Genomic DNA, 11,162 nt, shown 5'->3' on the forward strand with positions numbered 1-11,162 from the left:
TTATTATTAATTAAATTTTTTTTGTCTAATACTAATGAGAATTTGGAGAAAAATGTGATCAGTTATCATAAAAACACTGTCACAATGCAAGAAAAAGAATACATTTTCTTTACATAAAAAATGATAAATTTTCTTTACATAAAGCATTGTTTTTCATTTTAATTTTTGAGTGAAATATGACTGGAATAAGTTCTTGACAGGCTCTTGGGTGAGTTGTGCTGGATGAGCATGTGGTTGCTTGCAGGAGTCTTTCTAGAGTTGGTTGGGCTCTTCCTGCTCTCTGACTCGGCAGCAGCTGAAGTCAAACCGCAGCGCTTTCGTTTCTCATTCTGAATATTAGAAAGCAGACGTGTGCCGTGCTCTCCATCCGCTGCTTTGGTTCAGATCTCACCTTCACGCTAGTCCAGGATCACAGTCCAAATCCAGGCTCAGGCTGCAGTTTTCTCTCTGTCTGCTCACTCGGGTGTGAAATCTGGTCCGAACATCTGATTAAACGGCTAGAAGTGATTCAGATTGCTGCACACGCCGCTGCAGGACGTTAGGGGTGTGTGTGCATCTGAATTCATCTGCCTCTTTACGTTTTTCACCCTGACTCACTTGTTTTTGTTCTCGGTGTGGGCGGAACAGATATTTTGCTGATTATATTAATAACACGACTATGTGAGAAGTCAAGGGGAATTTTGTCATGTTTAAAACCGTTTCCCATCATTCGACTGATACATTTAGTATTACACTGTTAACTGTTTAAACCAATCTGACATTAGTTTGAAGGGAAATCTAGTGCTTTTCTCCTAAATGACAGGTACTTCCTGTGCTGACAGGAAGTTGATGTGTGTTCTTGTGCTCTCCTTCCAGTCAGCCTCATATGTGAGGGATCCGCAGTGATGTCCTCTAATCAGGGCTCGTCTCCGATCCCTCAGTCCAGCGGCGGCACCAGCGATGGGCTCTTCCGGAAGCCCAGGGACCCTTCGATGGCCCCCAGACACTATCGAACGCCGCGCTCCTTACCAGACGTCTGCCCTAAAGAGCCCACCGGTGAGAGATCAGCAGCGCTTGATCTGGGATCAGCTCTTCTTCTTAAAAAGGCCACATCTTACATTTTTGAAGAAGTTTAGTTATTGTTCTGTATAACAGCAGTGTTTTTGCAGTGTAATTGATATACTATATAATAATATAATATACTTTTTTGTAGGGCTGTGGAGCGGCATTTACTACACAGAGCCATAGTTCACTGACAAGCTACACAAAATCACGTTCAAAATCACAGGCGATTCATTGCCGATTATGTGTAGCTTGTCAGTGAACTACGGCTCTGTGTAGTAAATGCCGCTCCATCTGAAAGCACGTGCTGGAGATTTATTACTAATCACAGGAGCGGCTTTACTGACGAGATTCGCATGAAAATCGCATTCGATTTTTTGCACAGCCCTACTTTTTTGTTAATATTTTGAATTAGATTTTATTTTTATATTTTTTGTTTTCAATTTAATTTCAGTTAAAATTCAGTTTATTCGTTTTGTTGTGGTTTTGTCGTGTTAATATAATTTTCTTTTTTTTTAAATATTCTGATACATTTTCTGTTATTTTAGTATTCAAAGCAAACTAAACAAAAATGGGAAATGTTGCCTTGGCAACTAGCTGAAATAAAATGTAAGTTAAGGTTTTTTACACTTTTATTTCAGTTTTATTTTATTTTATTTCAGTTAAAGTTTCTTTTAATAAGAATTTTAAAAAATGGTTTTAGTTGACTTTAGTCCGACCAAAAACCACCAACACCTAGTTACGTTACGTTACGTTACTTTACCCACAACTTACTTTACGTTAAGTTAAGTTAAGTTACGTTACTTTACCCACAACTTACTTTACGTTAAGTTAAGTTAAGTTACGTTACTTTACCCACAACTTACTTTACGTTAAGTTAAGTTAAGTTAAAATTTAATTAGTTTAGTTTAGTTTAGTACTACAAGTTAAGCATATTTTATTTCAGAGACCATTATTTGCCTAGGCAACATTTGTCATATGTCATTTTTACCAAAAACTATTTGACTAGTTTTAGTTGTAGAGAAATAAAAAAATTAGAAATGTTTTTTTTTTTATTGTAATTTTTAAAATATTTATTTAATGTTTATTTCTATTTCTATTTATTTTCTGTTCATTACTACTTATTTATTTCAGTTAACATTTATTTTATTTTAAGTTACAGTTTTTTTCTGGTTTTAGTTGACTAATAACTGTTTTTTTTTTAAGTAAATACTAAAATCCGTCCTCCTGACTCTCTATCGTCGTCTGAACAGGCGAGGGTCGTGGTCTCTGTGACGGGCCGTCCGTTGTGGCCGACCAGCACCGCTGGACTGTGTATAACTCTAAAGTGAACCTCCCCGCGGCCCTGAACGACCCCAGGCTGGCCAAGAGAGAGTCGGACTTCTTCACTAAGACGTGGGGCCTGGACTTCACCGAGACCGACGTCATGCCTTCATTCTACCTGCCCAACATCAGCCGAGAACACTTCAGCTCCTACCTGCAGGAGACGGCTCAGGTGACAGCAGCTGAATTATTCACACACTGCCTTCTGAAACCGACTGCTTCACTGGCTACATAGACAGGATCATAACAGTCATCACACCTCATAATGTGACTGATTTGGCGGTGATTGATGCTTATGATCCTCCAATAAGCACCAATGTTTTATCAACTAGAACTATTAAAATCGTTTTTTATAATCTAAATAAGGCTGAAATAAAATACATGAATGGAATATGGATGAAAAAAACTTTAAAAATGTAAATGAAAAAAGTTTATAAAAATTTTAAACTGAAATAAAATTATATTTACTATCTAAAATAATATCGTATAAAATTAGAATTGTTTACTTGGTACTGAAAAAATACATCTAATTTGAAGTAAAAAGAAAAAAAATATATATATATATAAACAAAAATGAATAAAAATGACAAAAGCACATTGAAAACTACAATTAAAATAAAAGCTGAAAATATAAAAATAAAGCTCATTTAAAAATATATAAATAAATACCATAATAGTAAATAAATATTACTAAAATAACACTACCACTAAACACAACCAACATATAGCACACACAAATTAATGTAAGTAAAGTAAAATTATTTGCCTTGGTAACTAACTGAAATAAGTAGAAGGACTAAAAATAAATTAAAGACAAATAGATATGGAAATAGTATCTAGTTGAAAATATTTATAAATACCATAATAGTATAAATATATATAATACTGCCAATAATCATAACCACAAAGTCAACGCACAAATATTGATTAAAATAGGCCATTTTAAAACCGAGCATTTTAAAGCCAGCTTTGCTTCTGGAGCACATGTATGACTGCTGCTGTCTGTGTAGGCATCTCACTAGGGTTTGGAGGCCTGTGTGCGTGTTGTTAGTAACCTCGCGGTGTATTAATAGACACTGAGGGTCTTGTTCTGTTCCCTGTCCGTTCTTAAGCTGGAGAAGTATTTATTTCGTCTGGGTTGCTTGTGTTTATCTCGCACACTCGTGAGAACACAGGCTGGGCTCAAGACGATGGCAGGCTGTTTGTCTCTGTGGTTTTCTGAAGGTTACATGACTCTGGTTTTCCACCTGTGACGCTTCTGAAGAATGAGCCTCTGCGTTTCCTTCGCAAGAAGATCTTTTTCCAGTTGTCAGCTGGCTCTGTTCTGCGCACCGGGATCGGAAAGTCAGAATCTGTTTTGGAAATGTTGCTGTCGAGGGTGTCGTACACAAGGATCTCACGCTGGCTGTTTGTTTGTGTCTCTCAGAGGGAGAAGATTCACGAGCGCTGTAAGAACATTTGCCTGAACAAAGACGATCTGTCAGTGCCCACCATCACAAATAATCACGGTACGGTTCATTGAACTAAGTTGCCATCATCAGGGTATCAGAACACAAGCATTCTCTATTATGTTGGAGGAAGTCAGATGAACCTGTTTTGCTTCTGTAATGTGTGTTTGTGGCTCATTTGTCTTGTAGATAAAGCCAGAGCTGAACTGGAGCAGGTGCCCAAGGTAAATTCACATTTAGTTTCTCCATGCAGAAATGGCTATTAAAAATGAAGTACAGACCTACCATGAGTTATACATTACAGTTCAAAGTTTGGGAAGGTTTGAAGAAATTAATACTTTTATTCAGCAATGCTGCATTAAATTGGTCAAAAGTGACAGTAAAGACATTCATAATGTTACAGAAGATTTCTGTTTCTATTCTAACTTTCTTTTCATCAAAGAATCCTGAAAAATGCATCACGGTTTCCACAAAAATATGAAGCAGCACAACTGTTTTCAGCACTGATAATAATCAGAAATGTTTCTCGAGCAGCATATTAGAATGATTTCTGAAGATCATGTGACGCTGAAGACTGGAGTAATGATGCTGAAAATTCAGCTTTGATCACAGCAATAAATTACATTTTAACATATATTCACATAAAACAGTTATTTTAAATTGTAAAAATATTTCACAATATTACTGTTTTACTGTATTTTTGATCAAATGAATGCAGCCTTGGTGAGCAGAAGAGACGTCTTTCAAAGATAGATCTGCTTTAAACCAAAGTATGAAATGTTGTTGACTTGAAAAGCGTGCATCACTGCTTTTTTATTTTAAATGAAAATCAAAAATGTTAATCTTCTTCTCTTCGTCTCCCTCAGATCTTCATGAAGCCTGAGTTTGTGTTGAATGATCCAGCCACGTTTAACGCCGTGTTGCCATGGTCGCACTTCAGCGTCGCCGGGGGCATGAACAGCCGAGATGTTGCGTCGTCACGGTTACTGCAGGAAAAGGTGCCAATCTGTCATTATTTAGTACCATAAGTCGTCACTACCAATCAGTGCTGTTTGAGTATCATTAAAATATTATTATTTGAATTAGTTTTTATTTTTTTATTTTAGCTACAGTTTTAGTAATTTTGTTGTGTTTTTGTCATTTTTATTTTTTTTAAATGCCTATATAGTTTGAATTTTTTTTTTACATTATTTTAGTACATCAAAATGAGAAATGTTGCCTTGACAACTAGATGAAAAAAAAAATGTTTATTTTATTTTGTTTATTTTATTTTGAGTAACAAACATATTTTTCATGGTTTTAGTTAACCAATATGTGACCCTGGACCACAAAAATTCACATTTAGTTTCTCCATGCAGAAATGGCTATTAAAAATGAAGTACAGACCTACCATGAGTTATACATTACAGTTCAAAGTTTGGGAAGGTTTGAAGAAATTAATACTTTTATTCAGCAATGCTGCATTAAATTGGTCAAAAGTGACAGTAAAGACATTCATAATGTTACAGAAGATTTCTGTTTCTATTCTAACTTTCTTTTCATCAAAGAATCCTGAAAAATGCATCACGGTTTCCACAAAAATATGAAGCAGCACAACTGTTTTCAGCACTGATAATAATCAGAAATGTTTCTCGAGCAGCATATTAGAATGATTTCTGAAGATCATGTGACGCTGAAGACTGGAGTAATGATGCTGAAAATTCAGCTTTGATCACAGCAATAAATTACATTTTAACATATATTCACATAAAACAGTTATTTTAAATTGTAAAAATATTTCACAATATTACTGTTTTACTGTATTTTTGATCAAATGAATGCAGCCTTGGTGAGCAGAAGAGACGTCTTTCAAAGATAGATCTGCTTTAAACCAAAGTATGAAATGTTGTTGACTTGAAAAGCGTGCATCACTGCTTTTTTATTTTAAATGAAAATCAAAAATGTTAATCTTCTTCTCTTCGTCTCCCTCAGATCTTCATGAAGCCTGAGTTTGTGTTGAATGATCCAGCCACGTTTAACGCCGTGTTGCCATGGTCGCACTTCAGCGTCGCCGGGGGCATGAACAGCCGAGATGTTGCGTCGTCACGGTTACTGCAGGAAAAGGTGCCAATCTGTCATTATTTAGTACCATAAGTCGTCACTACCAATCAGTGCTGTTTGAGTATCATTAAAATATTATTATTTGAATTAGTTTTTATTTTTTTATTTTTTTATTTTAGCTAAAGTTTTAGTAATTTTATTGTTTTTGTCATTTTTATTTTTTTAAATGCCTATATAGTTTGATTTTTTTTTTTTTATTATTTTAGTACATCAAAATGAGAAATGTTGCCTTGACAACTAGATGAAAAAAAAAATGTTTATTTTATTTTGTTTATTTTATTTTGAGTAACAAACATATTTTTCATGGTTTTAGTTAACCAATATGTGACCCTGGACCACAAAACCAGTCATAAGGGTAAATTTTTCAAAATTGAGATTTATACATCATCTGAAAGTTAAATAAATAAGCTTTCCATTGATGTATGGTTTGTTAGGATAGGACAATATTTGGCCGAGATACAACTATTTGAAAATCTGGAATCTGAGGGTGCAAAAAAATCTAAATATTGAGAAAATCGCCTTTAAAGTTGTCCAAATGAAGTTCTTAGCAATGCATATTACTAATCAAAAATTAAGTTTTGATATAATTACGGTAGGAAATTTACCAAATATCTTTATGGAACATGATCTTTACTTAATATCCTAATGATTTTTGGCATAAAAGAAAAATCAATAATTTTGACCCATACAATGTATTGTTGGCTATTGCTACAAATATACCCCAGCGACTTAAGACCTCAGGGTCACGTATGCCAGTTTGCATTAATTTTGATGTATTGTTTACAAATGAAGTAAACAGTCTGGCAGAACATCCCATAATGAAAGGCTCTAAATGCGACAGGTGTCTGTTTTTCTGTAGTTGAGTCACTATCTGGACGTGGTGGAGGTGAGCATCGCTCGGCAGATCTCTCTCCGCTCCGAGGCTTTTTTCCACGCCATGTCGTCGCAGCACGAGCTCCAGGACCGTCTGCGAGAAACGGCCGACGCTGTGGCCAAGCTCCGCGCGAGCACCGCCGCCATCGACCGTGTGATGTGCCGAGGGCCGCTGCGAGCGCTGCGCGACACTCTGACCCGCAACAACTGCATTAAGCTACACAACAAACTCAAGCTGATGGCTGCCGTGCACCAGACGCAGCCCACGGTGCAGCTGCTCCTTTCCACCTCAGAGTTCGTGGGGGCGCTGGAGCTCATCGCTACCACCAAAGAAGTGCTGCAGCAGGAACTGCAGGGGATTCACAGCTTCAGGTGCAAAAACACACGCACACGTTTACCAGGAAACATACTTACAAGGAACAGAAGAATAAGAATGTGGGTATGCGGTTTATTTCCTGTTGTTCGTGTCTCTGTCCGCAGACATTTGGCTTCTCAGCTCTGTGAGATGGAGAGGTTGATCGATAAGATGATGGTGGCCGATTTCTCCACGTACACTCAGAGCGATCTCAATCGAGCCTTTGAGGAGGACAGGCAGGTCCTGGAGAAGGTCAGGCGTCTTTCACGTGTCACCAGGAATCAAATGTGCCTTTATCTTCTGAAATAAAAGAGTTCGTTGTACTGTGACAACATACCATAACTCTCACAGCACAAAACTTCGTCCTAAAAGAGCATTTATCGAAACCAAACTGTAAAAATGCATTCAATTTATAGAAAGGTTTAAATGCATGCAGATGTTCTTATTTAAAGTTTAAAAGTTGGAGATCAGTGAGAGTCTCTTCTGCTCACCAAGGCTGCATTTATTTGATCAAAAATATAAAAACGGTAAAATTGTTAAAATTGTTGTCTAATTTAAAATAACTGTTATATATGAATAAATTGTAATTTATTCCTGTGCGTGCTCAAAGATTTTCAGCATCATTACTGCAGTCTTCAGTGTCACATGATCTTCAGAAATCATTCTAATATACTGATTTGCTGCTCAAGAAACATTTCTGATTATTATCAATGCTGAAAACAGCTGTGCTGCTTGTTATTTTTGTGGAAACTATGAAACATTTAATTTTTCAGTATTCTTTAATGAACAGAAAGTTCAAAAGAACAGCGTTTATTTGAAATGGGAATCTTTTGTAACATTCTAAATGTTTTACTGTCACTTTTGATCAATTTAATGCATCCTTGCTGAATAGAAGTTTAATTCATTTAAAATAAACACCCACTGACCCTGAACTTTTGAACAAGAAATAGAGAAAAAAATCAACACTTTTTTTTGTCATCTGAAAACCCAGGCATTCTGGCATTGGTGCAGGTTTTCCCTTCACGTCATTTCAAACGTGAAACGGAACTCGCGAGTAAATGTCGTTGAACGTGAATTGTGTTGCATGCACACCACAACAGTGGTTTCCAGTTTCCAGGTGTGAAATAAATGCAACCCCATGAATCCGATCACGAGACTGTGCTCTGTAAATCAGGTCATGTTTGTGTTGGATGTGGGCCAGTGTTGGTTTGAGGTTTACAGTGTCAGATCTTCTCATACAGGTCACAGAGCAGCCTGCAGCATCAGGAAAGGTTGGTCATGTAATGCTCCAAATCCCACGCCAACGAACCCGACTAAACCGCCGATCCAATTTAATTTCCTTAATGAAAGTACAAAACCACAGACGATGACAAATTAAGTCTGATTTATTGTAATTGGAAATCAAATCAAGATCATCTCAGCAGCATGTGCTACGGCTGATGTTTTCATTTGCTCGTGATGTGATTATGTGTGTATTCATTACAGGATCGCTTGCAGTCTCTGGTCTTTGGCCTGTTGAGACAGAGGAAGCTGGATTTCCTGGACATCTACAGCGAGGAGATGATCCGAGCCGCCAAGAACATCGTTCGACAGGTGCACCACATGACAGAAACACGAGACGGAGCAGGAAAATGGAACATCAAAACAAAAATGAATGTTTCTTTGTATGACTTCTATTTTTTTTTTTTTTTTTTTTTTTTTTTTTTCTCACCACAGTGTGTTGTGAAGTCTGTGTTGCAGATCAGTGAGATCGATGCAGACACTGTCAAGTGAGTTATAAATATATATATATGTTTAGGATAAATTATCACAGCACTGTTTATCACAGCTGACTGTGTGTCTGTGTGTGTGTGATGTAGATTACATGAGCAGATGCGCTTGATGACGTTTCATCAGTGGTTTGATCTGCTGCTGGATATTTTTGAACACTTCATCCTGTTCCTCAAGAGGATCAAGGTAACATAACTTATATTCTTCTGGACTTGCAGTGGAAAAACCCTGACGAAACGCACTATACGCGTTATAAACCACCTTATGAGCATTCACTGACATTCAGAAAGCTTCACTTGGTCAACACAACATCAAAATACACACTTATTCGACGTTGCTGGTCTTATTAATCTGTTCTAGCAAATAAAACAGTGTTTGTTTCGAAATTTCATCAAAATGTACCAGTTCTGCCTTTGAAACAACTTTCATTTTTGGCTGACGTCACCCGGGCCACGCAGGCTATTAGTCAATGTAAACAATAGTCAAATAGCTGCTTAGTCATTTTAGATTTATTACATTATCGTGCTAATAGAGAATGCAGTTGTTTCATAACTGTTATGATAAATGTAATAAAGATGCATTAATAGCATGGCAGGATCTGTGTTATTGTAATATTATTTATATACTATTGTAGTATTTATTAATATTTTGAATTAACCTATTTATGTTTTCGTACTTGTAATTTTTATAGTTTTTGTGTATTTAATATTTCTATTTAGCTTTAATTTTTATTTCACTTTTAGTAATTTTAGTACTTTCATTTTTAGTTCAAGTTTTAGTTTTTCATTGGTTATTTATTTTGATTGTTTTCATCATTTTGTTTTGTGCTTTTGTCATTTTTAATATATTTTTTAAATATTTTTATTTAGCTAAAAATGTAATTTAATTTTATTAGGATTTTTTAAAAAATTTTTCTAATATTTCTAATATATTTTAATATTATATTAGTTTTTGAATTTATTTAATTTTGAATATTTTATTTAAATTTTTAGCTTTAATTTAATTACTAAAAAGTATTTAATAGTTTTAGTTTCAATTTTTGTTAACAATAACAACATTAGTAAGGCTAAAGCAGCATTACCATTGAGATATGTCTAGATTCTTTGCAGAGTGAACTTGAACTTTATACCTAGATGTCACAGTCGAAACGTTTCCTCAGTAATGCAGTGATCCGCCACAATGCAAACTCACCCTTGTTTGTTTCAGGCTACGCTCAGCGTCATCCGCAACGTGGTGCTGGAGGTGCTAGACAGCAGCCAGAGGAGTCGGCTAGCAGACGTTTCCTTGGCAACCAATCATTCTGATGGCAGGACCAATGAGGATGAAGAGGATGAGTCTGGAGGCCCCGCCCTTCATTCAGGAGAGGCGGAGCTCGCGTATCTCACTCACGAGGGGCTGTTCATCAGCGATGCGCTGAATGAAGCGGAGCAGCGCAGTAACGCGGCAGCACATGCGCAGCTGAGAGCGCAGACGCACATGGAGACCTGCGGGAGCGACTCGGCCTCCGCAACCACCGAATCTTCCTCCAGCAGGGAACACAACTCCAACACTACCTCCTCCCTGCCCATAGGGGGCGCTGCTGTGATGTGAGTTAGCATTACAGATGACATACTGTATACAGCATTTCTATGGTTCAAAAGTTTGGGGTCAGAAAGATTTAAAAAAACAAAAAAAAAAACAAGTACTGCTATTCAAGGAGTATGCATTAAACTTATCAAATCTAATAAAATAATAAATGCTGTTTTTTTGAACTTTCTATGCATCAAATAATTCTGAAAAGACATGTATCACAGTTTCCACAAAAATATGAAGCAGCACAACTGTTTTCATCATTGATAATAATAATAAATGTTTCTTGAGCAGCAAATCAACATATTCTAATGATTTCTGAAGGAGCATGTGACACTGAAGACTGGAGTGATGATGCTGAAAATTCAGCTTTGAACACAGAAATAAAATACATTTTAACATTTCTCATCATTGATAATAATAATAAATGTTTCTTGAGCAGCAAATCAACATATTCTAATGATTTCTGAAGGAGCATGTGACACTGAAGACTGGAGTGATGATGCTGAAAATTCAGCTTTGCATCACAGAAATAAAATACATTTTAACATTTCTACCCAAATTCTCATTACTGTAATGCAAAAAAAGTTATAATATATTAGTATAATATATAATATAAACAGTTATATATATATATATATTAGGGCTGTCAAAATGGCTGAAAAACTAAATTCGAATTTTTT

General features: G+C 36.1%; 1 protein-coding gene across 6 annotated transcripts in view; it reads left to right on the forward strand.

Annotated features, from left to right (window-relative positions):
- The first annotated feature begins 207 nt into the window (after positions 1–207).
- LOC107709616 (vacuolar protein sorting-associated protein 54-like) overlaps positions 208–11,162 on the forward strand; it is a 17,098-nt gene continuing 6,143 nt past the window's right edge. For 2 of the 6 annotated variants that reach the window (XM_016514140.1, XM_016514141.1), the window contains exons 1-12: positions 208–1,035; positions 2,295–2,536; positions 3,791–3,872; positions 4,002–4,036; positions 4,679–4,810; positions 6,772–7,157; positions 7,266–7,392; positions 8,382–8,411; positions 8,626–8,733; positions 8,857–8,909; positions 9,000–9,096; positions 10,117–10,496. In XM_016514140.1, coding sequence (XP_016369626.1) covers positions 885–1,035; positions 2,295–2,536; positions 3,791–3,872; positions 4,002–4,036; positions 4,679–4,810; positions 6,772–7,157; positions 7,266–7,392; positions 8,382–8,411; positions 8,626–8,733; positions 8,857–8,909; positions 9,000–9,096; positions 10,117–10,496 — 1,823 coding nt within the window. In that variant the 5' untranslated portion in view covers positions 208–884. Of the gene's footprint in view, positions 1,036–2,294; positions 2,537–3,480; positions 3,709–3,790; positions 3,873–4,001; positions 4,037–4,678; positions 4,811–5,787; positions 5,916–6,771; positions 7,158–7,265; positions 7,393–8,381; positions 8,412–8,625; positions 8,734–8,856; positions 8,910–8,999; positions 9,097–10,116; positions 10,497–11,162 lie in introns of those variants that run through there. The other 4 variants (XM_016514142.1, XM_016514143.1, XM_016514144.1 and 1 more) reach the window with 3 other exon arrangements.

Source organism: Sinocyclocheilus rhinocerous, unplaced genomic scaffold (genome assembly GCF_001515625.1).
Source record: "Sinocyclocheilus rhinocerous isolate Xijiao unplaced genomic scaffold, SAMN03320098_v1.1 scaffold836, whole genome shotgun sequence".
Taxonomy (NCBI): domain Eukaryota; kingdom Metazoa; phylum Chordata; class Actinopteri; order Cypriniformes; family Cyprinidae; genus Sinocyclocheilus; species Sinocyclocheilus rhinocerous.